A 21,999-nucleotide genomic window follows, 5' to 3' on the forward strand; every position below is an offset into this window, starting at 1 on the left:
GGCAAAACTTTAAAGTATGGGCTCTATTTCTGCCCCCAGCACATATTTTACCTCTACTTCATTAAAAAATAAAAATAAAAAACAGCCTAAAAACAAAGAGAAGCTTTCCAAACATAAGGATAAGAAAAAGAAAGAAACCTCCCTAGTTCCCATAAGATTAAAATCATGCAGACTTGCACATGAAAAAAATAAGATAAAGTCTGTAACTTTCCAGAATGTTCTTTGTCATGATGATTTCTCACTCTTTCTCCCCCTTCCCTTTTTTGGGAGGCGGGGTGAAGGGAGTGGTTAGCCTTATTAGTTTTATTTTTTAGTAGTTCAGAATCTAAAAAATCTGATCCCTACTTAACAATGTCATAATTCAATCAAGATTTCTGCAATACAAACATCTTAGAATACTTTCACTTTGGTCATACCCCACCAATTTATGCCCATAAATCTAATTCAATCTTGTTCTTTTCAATTTGAATAATACTTGCTTTTTACAGTATATTTGTTTTTTCCACATGATACCTTGCTTACCAGCCCTTGAATCAACTTAGAGCTTCCTTTAGAGGCTTTGTTTTGTTGAATGATATCCTTTAGAGATATTCTTTGTTTTAAGTGAATATCTGTTGGCTCCAAACTGGTGATTTTAGGTAGAAAATGTGTTGTTCATTTTTCTTTTCTTTTCTTTTCTTTTCTTTTCTTTTCTTTTCTTTTCTTTTCTTTTCTTTTCTTTCTTTTCTTTTTCTTTTTCTTTTCTTTTCTTTTCTTTTCTTTCTTTTTTTCTTTTTGAAAGAGAGAGTGCATATGCCTGCATGTGAGGGAGGAGAGGGCAGAGAGAGAGAGGGAGAGTCTCAAGCAGACTCCATGCTGAGGGCGGAGCCTGACGTGGGGCCCAATCCCACAACCCCAAGGCCAGGACCTGAGCTAAAACCAAGAGTCAGATGTCCACTCAACTACCCAGGCGCCCCTCTGTTCTCTCCTTTTACAGGTCCTCACATAGACATCCAATGGGTTTGTCTCTAGAGTATTCTTAACCCTGAAGGAGTTGTTCTTCAGAGACCCAGCTTTATGCAAGGGTGTCTTATTAGACTCCATTATTTGGACTGGTCAGTCTAGTCTTTAAACTTCTGTGCCTCTCCTTTGGCTCTAATGGGTCCAACTAAGGCAAAGGCAGACTTTAGAGCAGTCTCCCAGTTTTCTCAGTCTTCCTGTTTTCATGTCATTCTTTTGGCTTTTGAGTATTCCTTACTCCCTCCCCCCCCCATTTGACGATACATTTTAAAAAAATTATATTTAGTTCAGCATTTTTAGTTCTTTTCAGGGTGAATGTTGTTCTGTGTGTCTAGATACTATTTGGTATGGATCACTCCAAAATGTAATTTTTTTTATGGAAGTGAATTTAGTGTTTAATTTGTTGCTAAATAATTAACAGTATTAAAAAAGACTAAGATTACAATACAATACTACTTTTTATTTGGGTGTTAAAATTTTCGTCCTACAAAAAAGATTTTTTTTTCATCCTACATCAAAACCTGCTGCTTTGTAGATCCTCTCTGGGTCTGTGGCTTAGTCTTCTCATGAAATCATCACAAGCTTCTAGCACAGTGCTGAGTATTTGATATGTACTTTCAAAATACAAAACACAAAACCTTCTACTGACAAAAATGATAATGCACATTTTTCCTTGTTTGATGGTAGTAATTAAACTTTACCTGACTTAGTTTTAACTATAATATTTTGTTTTTCTAGATTTTCAACTCATCGTTATTTGAACCACCTCCTCCAGGATATGAAAATGTTTCAGATGTTGTGCCACCTTTTAATGCCTTCTCTCCACAAGGAATGCCAGAGGTAAAAGTGCAATACAATAAAATAAAAATCACAAACAGAACCCCCTCATACAGTCAGGCAATAATTAATCAGTTATAATGAAATTTTTGATATAATCCAAATTTACACAGTTTTACACAGTTCTTAATGAGGAAAAGACTATTTATTAGTTTTATCAACAGTTTTTAAAGATAAAATTTACTACAATAACATGCAGAAATCCAAAATGTACATTTATTGACTTCTGATAGATGTATATACCCGTGTGATCCAAATCTCTTAACACACAGAATATTATCACTTCAGAAAGTACCTTTATGTCCTTTCTCAGTCGGTACCACACCTCCTGCCCCCTGCTGGGCAATCCTTTTAGTTTTTTTTTTCACCATTGATTAGTTTTGCCTATTAAAAAAATTCATATTGATAGAATTGTACAGCATGTAATCATTTGTGTCTAGTTTCTTTCACTAAGCATAGAATCTGTGAGATTCACGTTTTAACTTTTATTTTGCTTTTTTATTGCCAAAGAAATAATTTCCATTGTATGAGAATGCTGCATTATTACTGTTGCATAGCACTGATTAGTTTTCAAAGAATTTGCATCAGAGTATTGTCACCATTTTCAAATGAAGAGTATGAATATCCATTCTAGAAAATCTTGTGTGGTCTAGTCTATAAAGCAGTGTTATCATAAAGCATAATTATCATCTGAAATTCTGTGGTTAGTCCCCAGATTTTTGCCCAGTACTTTGTTTTTTTGTAAGAAAGCTACATTTGAAAGAGTTGGATATAATGTATTAGTATCTTTTTAAAAGTTGTTAAGTAAATTCAATTTTGGATGTATTGGGTTGAAGTGCCTGGGATATATTTAAAAGAAATTGTTAATCCACAGGTATATTGAAGCATCACTCAATAGAAGTCTCTTTATATATTCATGAGAGACACACACAGAGAGAGAGAGAGAGAGAGAGAGAAAGAGAGGGGCAGAGACACAGGCACAGGGAGAAGCAGGGCCCCTGCAAGGAGCCCGATATAGGACTCGATCCTGGATCCTGGGATCACGCCCTGAGCTAAAGGCAGATGCCCAACCGCTGAGCCACCCAGTTGTCCCCTCAATAGAAGACTCTTATTGGAAACATTCAAAGTAAAAAATGTGTTTTTAGAATGAGTATCTTAAAATCTGTCTTCACCAATTAGGATTTATTGCAACAACATAAGGATGATTTAATATCAGGCAGTGCCATATTTCTAATAAATAAGAGAAAAAATACCATTTTTATTTTCAAATATATTGGATTTATTAACTTATTTATAATTTAAAAACTCATAAACTTAGAATGAAGGAGTATCTTCTGTTAGTTGTATGATATTTACTTCAAATGAATGGTTTTACATCTTAATGATATATTAGAAAAATTCTTTCTGAAATTTAGCACATGAATAGAATGCTTGCAATCATAACTATCTCATAATTATAACATGGGATAGGAATGAGACATATAAAAATGGAAATGAGATAGTTTATTTTATTTTTTTAAAGATTTTATGTATTTATTTGACAGCGAGAGAGAGTGAGTGAGAGAGAGAGAGCGCATAAGCAGAAGGAGCAGCAGGCAGAGGGAGCGGGAGAAGCAGACTTCCCACTGACTGGGAAGCCCAACACAGGGCTCTATCCCAGGACCCTGGGTTCATGACCTGAGCTGAAAGCAGACACTCAACTGACTGAGCCACCCAGGTGCCCTGGGATAGTATATTTTAGATCCCAGGCATACTGTGGTCACTTAGACTTATTTTGCAGATTAAGGTTCCTTACCTTCATGGGCCCATGTATGATCCTTACTTTATTTTCTCTTCCTTTCATCTCTCATCCTTATTCTCAATCTCATTCCTCTCTCCCTGCCCAACATATTTATGTCCCTAGCAATGCATATATTCCTTTTTTTTGTTTTCTTTTTTTAGAGAGAATGAAAGAGCAGGGGAGGGGTAGAGGAAGAGGGAGGCAGGCGCCATACCCAGCGGGGCTCGATCTCACAACCCTGAGGTCATGACTTGAGCTGAAATCAAGAGTTGGACACTTAACCAACTGAGCCACCCAGGTGCCCCCAACAACGTATATATTCTTGAAAACACATGGCTTTATTTTGTGTTTGACGTGTTTTAAATTTATGTAAATAGCATTAGGCTTTAGGTCCTAATTGGTCTCTTACTCTTTTCAATTAATGGTGTTTAAAAAAATCCACCCATGTTGCTTTATGTCAGGGTAGTTTACTTTTTATTGTTGCCTCTCATTCCAGGTTATGTGCACACCACATGTAACTTGCCCATTGCCTTAGTGGTGTACGCTGCTTTACTCCTAAATCCTCATCACCACAGTGTTGCAGCGAACATCCTCATACACATCCCCATCTGGGCTTGTAGGGGTTTCTCTGTTTACAGTAAATCAGGTGTGGGATTCTGTTTCAGGTGTGGGATTTAATTTCACAATGTCCAAACTCTAGCAGTTTATTGCTTCCACTGACACTAAATGAGGATCCTTTTTCCTCATATTTTCGTCAACTCTTGAAGTTATGTAACAATGAATTTTTGCCCTTATTTTATTTTAATTCACATTTCTCTGATTACAAGTGAGGTTGCTCATCTCTAAACAAATTTATTTATTAGCCATTCTGGGGTTTATTCTGTGCAATGTCTAAGTATAATCTTCTAATTTTCCTGTTGAATTTTTAGCCCTTTTCTTATTAAATTTAAGGGTTTCTTAAATGTTTTACTTATTTATTTCATATTGTTTAAATATTACAAATACCTTCTTCTAATTTTCACCCATTTGTTCATGTTATCTAAGCTTCTCTTTATTTATTTGTTTATTTATTTATTTAGAACACAAACAGGGGGAGAGGCAGAGGGAAAGGAAGAGGACAGGAAGGCCGATGTGGGACTTGATCCCAGGACCCTGGTGTCACAACCTGAGCCTAAAGCAGATGGTTAACTGACTGAGCCACCCAGGTGCTCCAAGCTCCCCTTTATTAAAAAGATATCTTTAATTTTAATATTGCCCAATTATTCTCCTTATGCTTTTGTATTTTGGGTCTTCTTTATTAATCCTTTTTGTTATTTATGGTGATATATCTGAAAAACCAAAACATACAAAAAATATTAATACTTCATTATTTAAAAATAGCATTAATATTATCAGATTGGATTTAAGTATATATGGGCAAATAGTGTATAATAACATGATATATAACAAAACAATATAATTTATAATAGTTCTAAAAGGGGCATCTAGGTGGCTTAGTGGTCAAGCGTCTGCCTCAGGGCATGAACCTGGGGTTCTGGGATCGAGTCCCACATCAGGCTCCCCGCAGGGAGCCTACTTCTCCCTCTGCTTGTGTTCTGCCTCTCTTGGTGTCTCTCATGAATAAATAAATAAATAAAATCTTTAAAAAAATAGTCATAAAATTTAAAGTATGCTTTAGACGTCTTCAATGAATGTGAAGTTGTTGAAGAACACTGTGAAATTTATTGAGCAGCGAAAATGTTATGTATAAAGAAACAGATTACATTTCTAGATGAGAAGACACAATGCTATAAGGAGAAAATTTTACCCACATTAGTTTGTGGCTTTAATATATAATCAATTGAAATCCCCAAATAATTTGTGGACCTTAACAGAATTATTCTACTCATAAGAATCATAGAGATTATTAACTCATTTCTTTCAAGTACACTTAAACTCTTCTAGATTAATGGGAAAATAGAGCCTGTGATTCTGCATAAGATTATTGTTTGTGTCGAATATTGGATGAGTTTGTTGGTGGATGTTCTTCCCTGGATCACCTGTTACTCAGCCAGTGCAACATTAATTCTTTTTAAAGTTATGTATGTCTGTCTGTATGCTTAAGATAATTCACTGTAAATAAGCTTTGGATCTACATCTGAATTTTCTGGAGTGTGAAATACTGGACTCTGCTTTAGGCTATTTGAAATGAACAATTTGACAAGGTCTTATAAAAATCTATTCTAATCTAGTGGTTCTCAAATTTCATTGTGTACCACAATTACCCATAAGACATGTAAACACCAGTTCTAGTTCCCACTCCCTTGAGTTTTGGTAGGTCTTGATAGTTCAAGTCTAACAAGACCCTAGATGACACGGATTCTGAGGTTTTAAGAACCATACTTTGGGAGCCACTGGCCTGGCCTCCCAGTTTGGTTTCAATTAACAAGAGCAGGAAGGTGGAAGCTTGCAAGAAATGGAAAATTCTAAGCTGGCAGTGCAAGATTGTATTTATTCCCAGTCATAGAACAATGGTACAGTGTAAACTTTACAAGAAGGTCATTGTCTGAGAACAAAGCTTTTTTCTTTTTTTCTTTTTTTTTAAGATTTTATTTATTTATTCATGAGAGACACACACACACAGAGGGGGGAGGGGGGTGCAGAGACACAGGCAGAGGGAGAAGCAGGCTCCATGCAGGGAACCCGACATGGGACTCCGTCCCAGGTCTCCAGGACCACACCCTGGGCCGAAGGTGGCGCTAAATCACTGAGCCACCCGGGCTGCCCACAAAGCTTTTTTCTAAGTGACAGTGACAACTTGTGTTTGTGAAGTGCCCAGAGGAGTATCAGTCACGCTTGTTTTCATTTTCAAAGTATACTGTCATGTTTCAACTAATGTCTTCTCCAATCCCTTCTCCATCATAATTTGTTTTGTGAGGATTGCAGCTTAATCAACATATAGCCACAATTTACGTGTATTTAAGGATGTGGTCACCCCAAAGTTAGTGATATTGAATTAGGGATAAATTTCAAGCGAAATTTGAAATTTCGATACTAAAATTTGAAATTTGAAATTTGATACTAAAACGAAATTTGCTGAAATCAGATTGGTTAATAACTCTCTAGTCACAGAATGATAGTGAGCCCCAGAGAGGCCTGACAATTATAAATTGGACATACAGTGCTGTCATTAATATTGCATTAATATTGGATTCCTTGAGGAAGAAATAGAAGAACTAAATATTGCATTGCTTGAGGAAGAATATAAGAGCAAAAAGTAATCCCTTTACTGAAGCAAAGATTCAAATGCCACCTTCTCAGGAGACTTTTCCTCTTTTCATTTAAAATTGCATGCACCCATGTACTAATTTACTCTTTGCCTCTTCAACCTTGAAAAAATTTTCTACAGTACTTATCGCTTTTTAATATACTGTATAATTTACTTAGTTATTACTTTTATTATTATCTTATCTTTCTGCATTTCACATGAATGTAAGTTCCTCCAAGGACGGGGATTTGCTGAATCCCTAGTTTGTAGAACACTGTGGACTGTGGAGTCCATAAGGATACATTTTCAACAAGTTTGTCAAAAGAATCCCAGAAGTAGCTTAGAAACAACTTTATTTTGGTATCTGTCATAAATTTGTTGTGAACATGCTATGAGAAATTAGCCACATAGGGAAACAATAAAAATAAAATAAAATTATAGGATACAAAAAGTTGTCCAGCATAGGGACTTCAAACTAGGAGGGGTGAAGAGTTTCCAAAGGGAGACATGAGATCATTTTAAAGAAATCAGTTTCCTCCGCCAGTTTCTCAGTTTACAGTTACATTGGATTGAGAACTAGCCCATGGTCAGGTCCTGCTGGTACTTTGTCCCCACTTCCTTATTTATAATCATTATCCTCAAATGAAAGACATCTCTCATCCATCCTAAAACAATAGAAAGCATATCTCTGAGTCATAAAAATCTCTGAAGTTCTGGAAAAAGAGACAATAGTGAAAGATTCTAACAGCTGGGCAACAAGTGATTTGGCAAGTCAGATGGTTTGCAATTAGACAAAATCAGATGAGCCTAATTGAGTGTCTAGCTGACATCATTAGAATTAACTTGGATAATAGATCAGTGTGTGATTTGGGTGTTGTAACTTGGAAGGAGATTAAGTTATTTAGTGAAAATTCCATAACAAAACTTCTTTGGTTCCCATCTCAGTTTCTCAGAAATTATGTCTAAAAGCAAGAAATGTGAATAGAACTAATGTGGAGTCGTGTCTCATCCTAGCTATAATTTATTCATGCAATGACCTAATGTTTTAATATCTGATAACATTAAGAGATATAGTTCAAGTAAAATTTTATGCTTTGGTATTATTTACACACATTTGTAACATTGTCAGACTCAGTTTGATACTACTAATAATTAGCTTACTCCTAAAGCATTTTCTTAGTGCATACATCCGGTCACAAGACATCACAGAACATTCAAAATTATATATGTGTATATATATACACACACGCACAAATATATACACACGTATATATACACACACACAAATATTTACACACATACATATACACATACACATATATACACACACATATATGTGTGTGAGTGTGTATGTGTGTGAATTTATATATATTCTTAATCAAGGGAAGTTTGGCAGTGATCAAGAAAAGACTTCCAAACATTCCCAGTTTCTAGGTGACAGAAATTGAAATGAAATGTAGCATGCTAGAAGTTAATTAAGAAATGTTCTCTTGGGATCAGTAGTTTGTGTCAGAGGAGGGAAGGGCAGCTGGATTGAGCAGAGGGAACAGTTGACTCTCACTGCCAGTTTAGAGACCGCCTCAGCTGACCTGAAGGGCAGCTCTGGAGTCAGTAGAGCCCTTCAGAACTGCCTTGGGCTGGACTAAAATGTCGAAGGCTTTATACTCCCACATACATCAATCATGGACTGTGTGTCATCCTAGAAAGAGGCATGACTTTGAGCAGGGTGGTTGTCCATAGCTGAAGCAATTCCTGAAGAGGCTTGGGAACTGAAGGCTGTCTGCAGAGAGCCTTCCTTGCAGCGGGAGTGAGAATGTCTTCACTCAAGGCGAATCTGGGCAGCACATCCCAATGTCTAGGATAAATATATTTTACTGTAGAGTACAATTCTCTGGGGGAAAGGTGGACAAAATAGAAGCTCAAAGAGAAAAAGGATGATACAATTCTGACTGAAGAGTGTCTTCCTGTATTTTTTAAATGGATGATGTTGAAGAATAAATCAGTATAGAGTGTGTATTCCTTTGGATACATACAAACGTAATGTACAATTGTTTTCAAAATATCTGTACTTATAATATGCTGGCAATTGCATTTGTTGTAGCAACTTAAGGGTATGATAAGCAATTTTAGATATTAAGTAAGTATATGAAGGAGGATGTTGCTTTTCAAAATTAATTTAAGGAAGTAGGTAAGAAAAAACTGGAGAACACTGGTCTAATCCACAGGTCATTTGCAAATGAGAGTATTGAGACTCAGAGATGTTATGAGACTTGCACATGGTCATACTAATAATAATATGAAACCAGAGCCGTAAAGCCATTATATTACCTGACCTTTCTTCCTTACCTGGTAGTTATGGAGACCCATTTGTGAATACTTCTAAGAGAATAAAGTTCTTGTCAAGGGTTTCTTAACCTAGAGTGCCTGGACCCCTTCAAACTGCATGCCGCACTGTATATACATATAAATTTTGGGGGGAAACATTTCCATGGCATTAGAGCCAATCTAGTAGAGGCATATAAACAAAGCTTACTATTAAATTCATAACATCTCTAACTCAGGCCATTGCCTGAATTCAAGTTCATTTCTCCCTTGAATCTATTCTGTGAAGCTCATGTTTTTCTGACCCTCTTGCACCTTCTTGCCTCTTCCCTCATTCAAAGATGTGAAACAATCCTCCAGCAGAGAAACCTCCTTGTATTACATCTTACTTATACTAAATCATTCCTGATCTCAACAGGGTGATCTAGTGTATGTTAACTATGCACAGACTGAAGACTTCTTTAAACTAGAGAGGGACCTGAAGATCAATTGCTCTGGGAAGATTGTGATTGCGAGATATGGGAAGATTTTTAGAGGAAATAAGGTAAAAATCATTTCTTTTTCCATTTTTCTAAATATAAAAAATCATTTGATATCTTTACATGTGCAGAAACACACCCATAAAACTTTCTGAGAACCATGATCCTCTCTTATTCTTGACATGCCCACGTTATGGGAAGGACACATTTACTAGTGTATAGACAGGGGTTTTAAATTGGGTCAGTGGTGTTTGGATGAATGTAGAAATTCAGGGAGAACAGAACAGATTTCTCCACACCTACAAATCATGTGTGTAGTCTACATAGAAGCATTCATTTGATTTGTTGTTGCTATCAGTATCTTTGTTTTCAATATTGTCTTTGAAAATATGTACTAAATTAAATTTTAATGTGAATTGTTATTATAGGTAATCAGAGAAACCAAATTATACATAGCAGTTTTTAAAAATTACTCTCACTTGATCTGTTAATTTTTTTCTCTTTTGTGAGAAATTAAATTTCAGTCTGGCCTGTAGAGTTTACTTGCTTCTTGTGCTTCGAGACTAGTGGAAGAAACAGCAAGTACTTGCTATCAGTATTATGGACATTTTCCAAATCTCATGCTCTGAGGGATGATCCATCCCCAGAAACTCTTTTCTTTTCTTTTCTTTTCTTTTCTTTTCTTTTCTTTTCTTTTCTTTTCATTAATTAATTTTTTTTTCTAGAAACCCATTTTTAGAATTTGAAGTAGGAAAAAGCAAAGCCAGTTCTCTGTGAGATATCCTTTGTTGTAGGTCTAATGATTAAAGATTGGAATAAAGTTTGGCTATTCATTTAAGTGTAATTTCAAAAAAAATTGATATTATCAAATCTGGAGCAACCAATCTGAAATAAACACATTGTGCTTCCAGGTTAAAAACGCCCAGCTGGCAGGGGCCAAAGGAGTCATTCTGTATTCAGATCCTGCTGATTACTTTGCTCCTGGGGTGAAGTCCTATCCAGATGGTTGGAATCTTCCTGGTGGCGGAGTCCAGCGTGGGAATATCTTAAATCTTAATGGTGCAGGGGACCCTCTCACACCTGGATACCCAGCAAAAGGTAAATGGTCAGGCCTTAATCATCACAAGAAACTTAAAAACATTTTGAAGTGATTTTATTAAGGGATTTCCAAATGAAGTATATCTTTTTAAAATTCTCTTTGCCTCTAAGAAGTAAGTTAGAGTTTCAAACCCTGAAAATTATTGGATTAGGTCCCTTATCTCTTATTTGGGACCCTTGTGCCTGATAGGTTTTAGAATTCAGATATTTAAAAGTAACATGGTGCTGGCAGCTGGTGGCTCAGTCAGTTAAGTGTCTGCTTTCTGCTCAGGTCATGATCCCAGGGTCCTGGGATCAAGCCCCACTTTGGGCTTCCTGCTCGGTGGGGTGGCTACTTTTTCTTCTCCTTCTGTCTGCCGCTCCCCCTGCTTGTTCTCTCTCTCCTTCTCTGTCAAATAAATAAAATCCCTTTAAAAAATTAATATTAAAAAAAGTAACATGGTGCATATACCATATATTGCCTAACACCCTGGAGGCTGGGATATAATACAGGAAGAAGGTATATAAATATTTTTGCTATAAAATTTATGAATAATCTTACTAACGGAGGTAAATAATAAATGATAAACAGTATGAATAACCACATATCTGCTCAAGTTAGATTTTGCTGTCTAATGAGTTTGCATTATATCAGGTTTTTGTTTTTGTTTTTGCTTTTAAAGATTTTATTTATTTATTCATGAGAGACACAGACTGAGAGAGAGAGAAGCAGAGACACAGACAGAGGGAGAAGCAGGTTCCATGCAGGAAGCCGGATGTGGGACTCAATCCCGGGACTCCAGGACCACACCCTGAGTCGAATGCAGACGCTCAACCGCATCAGATCAGGCATTCCTAGATCAGGTTTTGATGCCAAGTAAATTCCCTCCAAATCTATGGTTTTTATAGGTTTTGGATTTCCTAGTTGGAAATAGCAATAAGGGATAGCATGAAAGAAGTTTATAAACCCCTGAAATGGCACACTTAAAATATAGAGTCCAGGGGTGCCTGGGTGGCTCAGTCAGTTATGTGTCTGACTCTTGATTTCAGCTCATATCGTGATCTCATGACTGTGAGATCATGCCCTATATCTGGCTGTGCACTCAGCACGGAGTCTGACTGAGATTCTCTGTCTCCATCTCCCTTTGCCCCTCTCCCTGCCCCCCACCGTAAACAAATAAAATCTTTTGAGAAAAATAAAGAAATAAAATACCGAGTCCAAAAAATGCTTATTGCATCTTTGCTGTATAAACCCAATAGTGATAGCTTTCTAAGGGTGTTTCCTGAATGACTGCTCTTACATGTATTAAGAGCTACTGGCTTTGTAGTATTACTGCCCCTCTGCTTGACAAAGGAGGCAAGGGAGACAAGAAGATGATCTGCCCAGATCGCCACACCACTAGATGAGGGCTTAGAATTCCACTTTAGGCAGCCTGGCTCCCAAAGCACATGCTTGTGTAAGGCCGAATGCTCCCCTGTAGAACTATAGTTTGATCACTAACAAAGGGAACCCATTTATTTTGAATGTTTTCAGCTACTTGATAATATGTACAAAAATCTGTAATCGTTGAGTTGTGTGTATGTGTGTGTGTGTGTGTTTTAAGGATTTTAATCTATTTATTTGAAAGAGAGATAGCGAGAAATAGCACGAGCAGGGACAGGGGCGAGGAGCCTGAAATGGGGCTCAATCCCAGGACCCTGAGCCAAAGGCAGATGCTTAACCAACTGAGCCACACAGGCACTCCTGAGTTTTTGTGGTTTAAAACTAGTTAAGGTGTAGAACTAGTATAAAATAGGCCGTCAAAGTATCTGTGGCAGATTCCTATTTATTCTTCATCTGGTTTTTCTGTCAAGTTGTAGACTCCTTTAAAGCTTATGTATTTTGGCTTTATAAATCTTTTTGTACACTCTCTATAGTATACTGTCATAGATTTTTTAAACAATTCATATTATCCTATAATAAAATCACATAAATATACCTGAACTTCACTTACTTCTTTATTCCCAAGTTAAAAAAAAAATACAACTTGTCTTAATCTCAGTTTTACAAAGCTAAAATTATGAATGTAAAATGAACTTAACTGGGATATTTCTGTTGATTATCCTTAAATTTAAACCATAGTATTTTGGGGGGGGGGGGAATGGTATCCCTAGGAGGCTTACGTTTATTGAATTCTCTTTTGTGTCCTATTCTTTTTTTCCTTTCCTTTTTCTTTTAGCTTTACTTTTTATTATGGAATAGTTCTGACATACAAAAAATAGACAATTACCAACATTTTATCAATCTTGTTTCATCTCTTTTCTTCCGTTTTTTGTTGTCACTTAGGAAAATTTTTAAATAAATTCCACATCACATATCATTATATGGGATTTTTTACTCATAAAAAATATACTTTTGCAATCACCTAAAGTTCTTATTAAATAATTTAAAATTTGGAGAAAAAAAGGAAAAATCACTCATTTTTTAAATCTGAAGAAATGACAATATGTTTTTATTTTGAAATAGTTTACATATAATAAAGTGCACAGATCTTAAGAATTCAGTTCAATAAAATTTTAAATTGCATATATCTGTATCACTCAAAATAATACTGGACATTTTCATGACTCCAGAAAGTTCCCTTTGCTCCTTTTTCTGATGAACCATTCTGATATCTCTCACCATTAATTTTGCTTTTGAACTTCATATACATAGAATCAATGTGTATTCTTTTTTTTTTCTTTAAGTTTTTATTTATTAGAGCATGAGCAGGGGTGGGGGCAGAGAGAGGGGGAGAAGCAGACTCTGTGGAGCACAGAGCCAGCCCGTGCAGGGCTCCATCCCAGGACCCTGAGATCATGACCTGAGCCTAAGGCAGATACTTAACTGAGCAACCCAGGTACCCCTAGTGTATATACTTTTGTACTTTGCTGCTTTTATTCAGTATAATGGTTTGAGATTTATCTGTATTATTGTGTGTACTAGTAGTTTGTTTCTCTTTATTGCTAAGTAGAATTCTACTCTGTGCATATACTACAGATTGTTGGTTTGTTTTTAAATGGAATGCTGCATTAATTTGTGTGTTATCTTTGCACAACGTCCAGGCTAATCTCCGTATTGTTCCAAATTTAGTATATGTGCTGCACCAGATTGTTTATTCCTGCTCTTGTTGGCAGACATTTGCACTATGTCCTGTGTTTGGCTGCCCAAATTCAGCTGCTATGAACAACTTGTACACGTCTTTTTGTGGACATATATTTTTCTCTTCCTTGGGGAAATACCTAGGGAAGTACTTGCTGTGTCTGAGTGCACAATTCTGTTTAACCTTAGTTTTTGAAAGAATTATCCAAAGTGACTGAATAGTTTTATACTTTTGCAAGGAATGTAGGAGAGTTTCAGTTGCCCCACATACTCACTAACATTTGAAACTTTTTATTTTAAAAATAAAAGTGAGATATAAGGATGTGTTTAAGGTGATGTACAGAAAAACTTTTGAAAGGGACTAAATTTTTACTAACATACATTCACCTCTTTTTCAGAGTATGCTTATAGACGTGAAGTCACAGAGGCTGTTGGTCTTCCGAGTATTCCTGTTCATCCGATTGGATACAATGATGCACAGAAACTCCTGGAGTAAGTTTGTAAGAAGCAAACAGATGGCTGGCTGGCTGAGTATTTTCCTTTACTGGCAGTCTTCAACTATTGGCAATATTCAACATCTGAATATTTTGTCAGTATTCAGAAATGCTGAAATTCCCTTAGATGGTAGAACCTATAATTTTATCACCATTTTAAAGAATAGTGGTTCTGTTCTGGAATTTGTATTACCTAGTGGTATCCAGTGTGTGTCATGAAAATGAGACTTTCACTTCTCCAATTGCCCAGGGCATGAGTGATCTGTGGCTCGAGCTACTCTGCTTTGAAATCCACCACCCTGTTTGTGTAAAGGCCATGCTTCCCAAAGGTGTTCCCAGTCAATGACTGGTTGCAGCGGGAACGTTAAAACAGGCCCATTACTGGAAGGCACAGGGCTTCTCTCATGGGAGACTTTGGCTCAGGATTCCACAGCAGGCTTGCCCAGCTCGATGCCACCACCCACCACCCTTTTCTTCCTTCCCTTTCTCCTTTACCCTATATGAGACCTGTATTGCAGTCTGTTAGCTTTATCAGCCTTGCCTCCTCACTCCCCCTAAACCCTCGCTATTTCTCTCACAGGCTTTTCCCCTAAGAAATCTCTTACTCATCTAATCCTCATGTTGGCTACGACTTGGGTAACCTCAGATAATACACTGTGAAAGCTATCCCATTTTATTTCCACCTCTATTCCTCTCCCCCCTCTGATTTCCTGACATTTGAACCCTCCCCCTCTCCTGCCCTGCGTTCTCCCATCTGCATGTCCCTTCTTGTCCAGTCTCCTTTGGGAAGGAGAGAGGATGTCTTCTTCTCTGTCAGTAGAATTGTGAGAGAAGCGTCTGGCTTGTTAGTAACTTTTCTTATTTGAGTTTAAAATATTCTTAATAATTTTATTCCAGGCTCCATAAGAAGCCTTTTTTTTTTTTTTTAAGATTTTCTTTATTTATTCATGAGAGACAGCGAGTGAGAGGCAGAGACAAAGGCAGAATGAGAAGCGGGCTCCCCATGGGGAGTCCAATGTGGGACTTGATCCCAGGACGTGGAATCATGACCTGAGCGGAAGGCAGACGCTCAACCACTGAGCCACCCAGGTGCCCCCTCCATAAGAAGACTTTTTATATTTTATTTTTATTTTTTAAGACTTTTTATGAGCTAATTCAATGCCCTCCTTTTACAGTTTAGGAGGCTGACATTCAGAGAGTGGAGGGATCTGTCCCATTTAATGGCAGATTAAGGAATAGCACCTTGGTCTCTTATTTTTGGGCTCTTAGCATTACCACATGGGTTAGAATTCAGGATCCAGGCACAATATTTGAGGGTGTCATGGACTACGTGTATGTCTAAGCATCTTTATAAATAAAGTCTAAATATTCATGATATTTAAAAGATAAAGTGATTGTAACATTATTTATAGTAGTGAAAAACTATAAATAACACAAATCTTCAATAATTGGTAAGTAGCCAAATACATCACTGGCTGTGATAGTGCATGGAGCCATTAAAATATATGTTGTATGAGAATGTTTAGAGATGTGGAAACACATTTATGCTACTAAGTGAAAATGGCAGATTTATCTATATATCTAGATACATACAGATATGTCTAAAGATAGATATTAAGTTTTTAGAGAGTAATCTCAATTATGCAAAAGTTTTCTTTAAAAACGAACCTGTAATATCTTTGTAATTAGAAAAAGAATGCATGGAGGGAGAGAAGGAAAGATCATATGGAATCGACTTGAGGTATATTTAATTATGTCTACCATTTGACTGCTCTGATTAACTAGGTCAGTGTCGGCTATGTCCTAAATGTGTGCTAGAATTACTTGATTGGAAAAAAATCACAAATGCAGTTTACCTCTAATGTATTTAAGTCAGCTTCTTTAAGCTGTCTCGTAAATGTAATCACTATTAGTAACATAACTTCTATGGAAAAGTGTATTGTGCATTGAAAACACCATAATTAAAAATGAACTTTAGAAGCACAATTTACTTGGAAGTAGGAGATGATCTTTATATGTTAAAAGCAGGAAAACAACTTCTATTTCTTTTTAAAAAAATTTTTTTTTATTTTTATGTAATTTCTATACCCACCATGGGGCTCAAACTCATGGAGAGTTTATGGAGATGGAGGTGGAGAGTTGCATGCTCCACCAACTGAGCCAGCTGGGAGCCCCTTCTATTTCATCTTCCATACTTTCTAAGATATTGTGAAATATTCTATACGACTGGAATTTAGTCTTATAAATTTTTTTCAAAGAACATATAATTTGTTTATGAATTTCACTGTGCAGATTTACTTCCTTTACACATTTACGCACTTAAGTGAGGAGCATGCTCCTTGTCCTTGACAGTCAATTCCCAGATGCCGACAAATGATTAGCCATTTCGCAGTAGGTATTAATTAGAAAAGATGGTGTTCTACAAGTTGGATACATCATAAAATGGAAGTTTCTTTTTTTTTTTTTAAGATTTTATTTATTTATTCATGAGAGATACACAGAAAGAGGCAGAGACATAGGCAGAGGGAGAAGCAGGCTTCTCGCAGGAAGCCTGATGTGGGACTTGATCTCTGGACTCGAGATCAGGCCCTGAGCCGAAGGCAGATGCTGAACCACTGAGCCACTCAGGCATCCCAAAATGGAAGTTTCTTAATAAATGCGTGAGAAGATGAAGAGAGATGTAAGTCGTATAATGGCCCAAGAATGCTGAGAATTTCAATAAAAAGTTGATGAGATGTGAGTTTTAGTAAAGTAAAACCACATTTACTTGGGGGGAGAGGGATTCCTATCTACATAGAAGGGAATGTGATTATATGGTTTTTATTTGCCTCCCTAGGTAACTACTAGGATTATGATAGCAACACCAACAATAATGACAATAATAATAGCATCTGTCAGACTATTATTTTTCAATTTTGTTAATCTGGTCAAAGAATCAACTTTTGGTGTCATGGATTTTCTCTATTTGTTCCTCTATTCTGTATTTAATTATTTTTGTTACAGTCTTTATTATTTTCTTTCTTATGCTGGATACAAGTTTGGTCTGCCTTTATTGTCCAGTTTTTTAAGGTAGAAGACTTGTTTATTGATTTAATGTCTTTCTACTTCTTAAATACGGATGTTTACAGCTATACATTTCTCTCTAAGCACTGCTTTAGCTGCATCCCCTAAGTTTTGATATGTTATGTCTTCATTTTCATTCATCACCAAGTATTTTCTAATTAGTCTTGTGATTTTTTTCTTTCACCTGTTGGGTATTTAAGAGACAGCTGTTTGATTTACATATATTTGCATATTTCCACAATTCCATTTGTTACTGATTGCCAATTATTTTGGGGCTGGATTAATAAACAGATTATATAATTAATAAAAAGGTTACATGATCTCAGCCATTTAAATTTATTTACTCATAAAAAAAAATTTATTTACTCATTTCACAGCTTAATATATAGTCTATTCTGACAGAATGTTCCATGTGCATTTGAGAAAAACATGTATTCAGTTATTGACAGAGTGTTCCATATGTACCACATGACATTTCTGGCTTGCCAGCTTCTTTAGCTCCAAATCTGGGGTAGATAAGCCAAAAAGGAAACTGAGGGAACCCACCACTGTCTTTTTTTGTATCCTGAGGTCTCAAGCTAGTTTTGTTCTATTCTCTCCACCCTTCAGAACCTAATGTTTGTCTTCTATGTCCATATGGTCCAGAGAATTTAGTTGTACTTAGCAGGAAGAATAGGGTAAAGCATATATCCATCTTTCCAGAAGCAGTCTTTTCCTTCTCAAGCTCCTGTCATGGTACCCTAATCATATTATACCTCAGCCAAAACAATCACCATGCCTGACACTTGCTCTATACTTTTCTGCATCTGTACCTCTTTAAATCATACTTTATATCTGGAATGCTTGTCACATCATCTTCCATGCCCAGATCTTAGCACATCCTTTAAAATTCAAACAAATAAAACTTCTAGAAAGTTGTTTATGATCCCACAAGCTAAATCTAGCTTCTTTTTTCTATATTCCTTAGAACTATCTCTATCATTTGTCTTGCTTCGTTTTATATCATAGTTGGTTTTATATGTATCTTCTGATTAACTTCTGACTAAACTTCTTGGTAGAACCACCATGTCACATACATATTTGTGTTCCTTAGTGGGTATAACACATTATCTTGAGCATTGTAGACAATAAATCTTTGCAAATGGAACAATAAAAATAAATTTGCTATAAAGATATAGATTTTATTTTATTTATTTTTAAAGATTTTTATTTATTTATTCATGAGAGACACAGAGAGAGAGAGCGAAAGAGAGGCAGAGACACAGGCAGAGGGAGAAGCAGGCTCCATGCAGGGAGCCTGATGTGGGACTCGATCCTGGGACCCCAGGATCACACCTTGGGCTGAAGGCAGGCACTAAACTGCTGAGCCACCCAAGGATCCCCAAGATATAGATTTTAAATGCAATAATGTTTATACATATTTATTGAGCATCTACTATCAAATCTTTTCAGAGACATTTTCTTTTTTTTTTGACATTTTCAAAATTTACTTATATTTCCTGAAATTTTTGTGATTTGAAAGTTTAATATTCAACTTTTTAATTTTCTTAAAATCTATGTTTTATTTATAGAGCAAGTAAGTATCTAAAGAAGTTTGTATCTCTATTATCTCCACAACATCTTTTGACTAATACGTCTATTCTCCATAGATGTGTGATATTTCTTAAATTGATACATTAGATTCTTACATACAGCTATTATATTCTGTTCTAGTCATCTGCTTACTTCTCCTTGTGGGGCACTATAATTTCATCTCTTTATTTTATTATTTTGTGGGACTCTGGACTATTACCTTCCTTATGTTATAATACACAATTGACTTTAATTCATGATGAATTTACCTTCTTTTGTTTTTCATATTTTTATTTTGAAAAGAAAATACATTTACACGTTCAAAATTCAGAAGAGTATACAGTAAAAGGTTTTTGTATTTACCCATTCACACCAAAAGCCATTAGCATTGTTAACCTACAATATACCATTATAGTAATATTTTATGTATAGTCAAGGATAGGTATATTTTTCTTCACTTGTGTTCTGCAATATTTTTGCATATTTAATAGTTTGCTGTTTTGACTGATTATGTTTTCTACCAGTGTAAAATGCCTCTTGGTGTTACTTGATGCTCTTTATGTGAAATTTTATTATAAATTTATTATAAGTTTATGTGAAATTTTATTAAAACAAATTTTATATAGTATGTTACTTGAAAATATTGTTAGCCAAGCTCCTTAGTGAGAGAAGGAAAAAAGTAAGCATTAAGCATTTACTCTCTGATAGAGCATTTTAAAACAGAATATTACTTATAATTAGTTTTCTATGAGAAGATAACCTAATCGATTGTTTTAACATTATGTGTGCAGTAGATTCTAGGTCAAGTAGAACTAATCACATTTCCTCAAATAGGCAGGCAGGGAGCAGTAGTTGTGTGTAGGCACAGAACAAAGGAGGAGGTGCAGAGCGTGCTCCACTGTAAAGCCTAGGGTGCGTCATCTTATCTTTATGATGACAGATAAGGTCATAAAAGATAGATTGATCTTCCCATACTCTTAATTTCCCCTTGAACCACATACCTTTATTTGCTGCAATTTTGCAAGGGTACATTTGGTTTCTGTGCCCAAATCACGAAAAAGTCCATCAGTGCTCTTAACAGAGTAAAGGCAGATACGTTGTAGTATACCACAAGAACCCCTTTGTTCCATAAACATTATCATATTATATTCCCCAGTCACCTGCTGAGAAGTAACTGGGGTTAGTGGCATAGACTGGATGGTCTGCCTGAATCCTTTTACCTTTTTAAATTACAAAAGAAAAAAATATGAAACTTTTAGGACCTGTTGATTGAAGTGAAATCCTTTCCTTTGCTCTTCTTTGCTCCCTAATAGATACCTGTGAAAGCACTTTGTAATAGATGACAATATGGGGATATATTGATCAGTGGGGAAATGACAAAATAGAAAATCCCAGGCTTTGACATCAGAGCTCTTCCTCAGAGAGTGCCCTGGAAAGAACTTTTAAACTGGCTTTCTGTTAGAAGCTGGGAACGCAGAGTCTGGATTCTTAGTAAATATTTGACCCTCAGCTATACCACATACCAGCAGCACAACTTAAGGCCTGTTACCTATCTCTCTAAGCCTCATGCCTCGTATCTTTGAAGTGAGAGTAATAGTAGCTCCCACCTCATAAGAGTCGCAGTAAGGGGTAATGGCATTTCCCTGACTCATGGAAGCTGTTATGAGCTGGCACTCAAGAAAGCGAGCTCTTTGACATTTTAACTGTTAGCTCCAGAGTTTTCCTCCAGCTAATAATCCTTTGTGTTCAATAGGAAAATGGGCGGGGCAGCACCACCAGATAGCAGCTGGAGAGGAGGTCTCCAAGTGCCCTACAATGTCGGACCTGGCTTCACTGGAAACTCTTCTACACAGTTAAGAGACTATTTTTATTGCAACTTCCTTTCAGGGGAGAAAAGCTTTCTCAAAAAAAAGAAAAGAAAAAACAATTATAGGCGATAACTGGAAAAGTACTATATATCTAGTACCAGCAGGAAACAAAACCATAGGTTTTAGAAGGGAATACAGTTACGTCATTAGTATTGCACAGCTGGACAATGGAATTCTTGCATTGTGTACATTTAGAAACTTAAGGTTAAACAAAATTGTGAGCGGCAGTGTTAACCAGTGTTTTCAGAATGTGTCCTCTATTTCTGAATTAGAAAAGTCAAGATGCACATCCATTCTAACAACAAAGTGACAAGAATATACAATGTGATTGGAACTCTCCGAGGAGCAGTAGAACCAGGTAAATTAATCATTTGTTCAGCAAATATTGATTGAGCAGTTCTTCTGAGCCAGGTACTGCTCTGAGCTCTGAGAATGTAGGGTAATGAACCATAGCAATTCTTCCTTGATGGAATTTACATAAACACAAGATACATGAATATGAGGTGATTTTGTATTGTGATAAATGTAAGAAAAGTAAATGTAGGGCTGGGTTGGTTAGATGCCCAGGATTAGTTAATGTTGAGCTGTGCATGCTTCAATGAAAGGATCAAGGGGGAGGAAGGTCAGGGAGAGATCATTTTTAGGTATTTTCTCTGAGCTTTCTGGATTTGTTTACCACATATTTTGCTTGAGGAAATATCTTCATGATAGCTACAAGCATCTATATAAAAGATAACACTCAGAAAATTAAGGTAAACTTGGGGTTCCTGGGTGGCTCAGTCAGTTAAGCATCCCACTCTTATTTCGGCTCACGTCTTGATCTCAGGGTCATGAGATCAAGCCCCAAATTGGGCTCCAGGGCCAACTTAAGACTTCCTCTCTCCCTCTGCCCCTGCCCTCCAAACCCCACTCATGTGTGCTCATTCTCTAAAAAACTAAAAAAAAGAAAAAAAGAAAAAAGAAGAAAAAAAAAGAAAATTAAGTTAACCTTGAATTAATGGATCCTTTGCAGAATTTTCTTTTACATTGAAGTTAATGAGATATATAGACACATGATTTCCACAGAATTTCAGATGACCTACAGGTTCATACATTTTATAAATAGCCTTACTTCATTATGTTTTGATCCCTTAGAAATTA

General features: G+C 36.2%; 1 protein-coding gene across 2 annotated transcripts in view; it reads left to right on the forward strand.

Moving 5' to 3' along the window:
- The window catches only part of FOLH1 (folate hydrolase 1), a 65,562-nt gene that overhangs the window by 13,638 nt on the left and 29,925 nt on the right, over positions 1–21,999 (forward strand). For both annotated transcript variants that reach the window (XR_012015802.1, XM_072794980.1), the window contains exons 4-9: positions 1,738–1,839; positions 9,604–9,729; positions 10,576–10,762; positions 14,261–14,354; positions 20,745–20,843; positions 21,132–21,217. Coding sequence is in view for 1 of the 2 variants with exons in the window: in XM_072794980.1 (XP_072651081.1) it covers positions 1,738–1,839; positions 9,604–9,729; positions 10,576–10,762; positions 14,261–14,354; positions 20,745–20,843; positions 21,132–21,217 (694 nt within the window). In the remaining variant the exon portion in view is untranslated. The remainder of the gene's footprint in view (positions 1–1,737; positions 1,840–9,603; positions 9,730–10,575; positions 10,763–14,260; positions 14,355–20,744; positions 20,844–21,131; positions 21,218–21,999) is intronic.

Source organism: Canis lupus, chromosome 23, assembly GCF_048164855.1.
Source record: "Canis lupus baileyi chromosome 23, mCanLup2.hap1, whole genome shotgun sequence".
NCBI classification, from domain to species: Eukaryota; Metazoa; Chordata; class Mammalia; order Carnivora; family Canidae; genus Canis; species Canis lupus.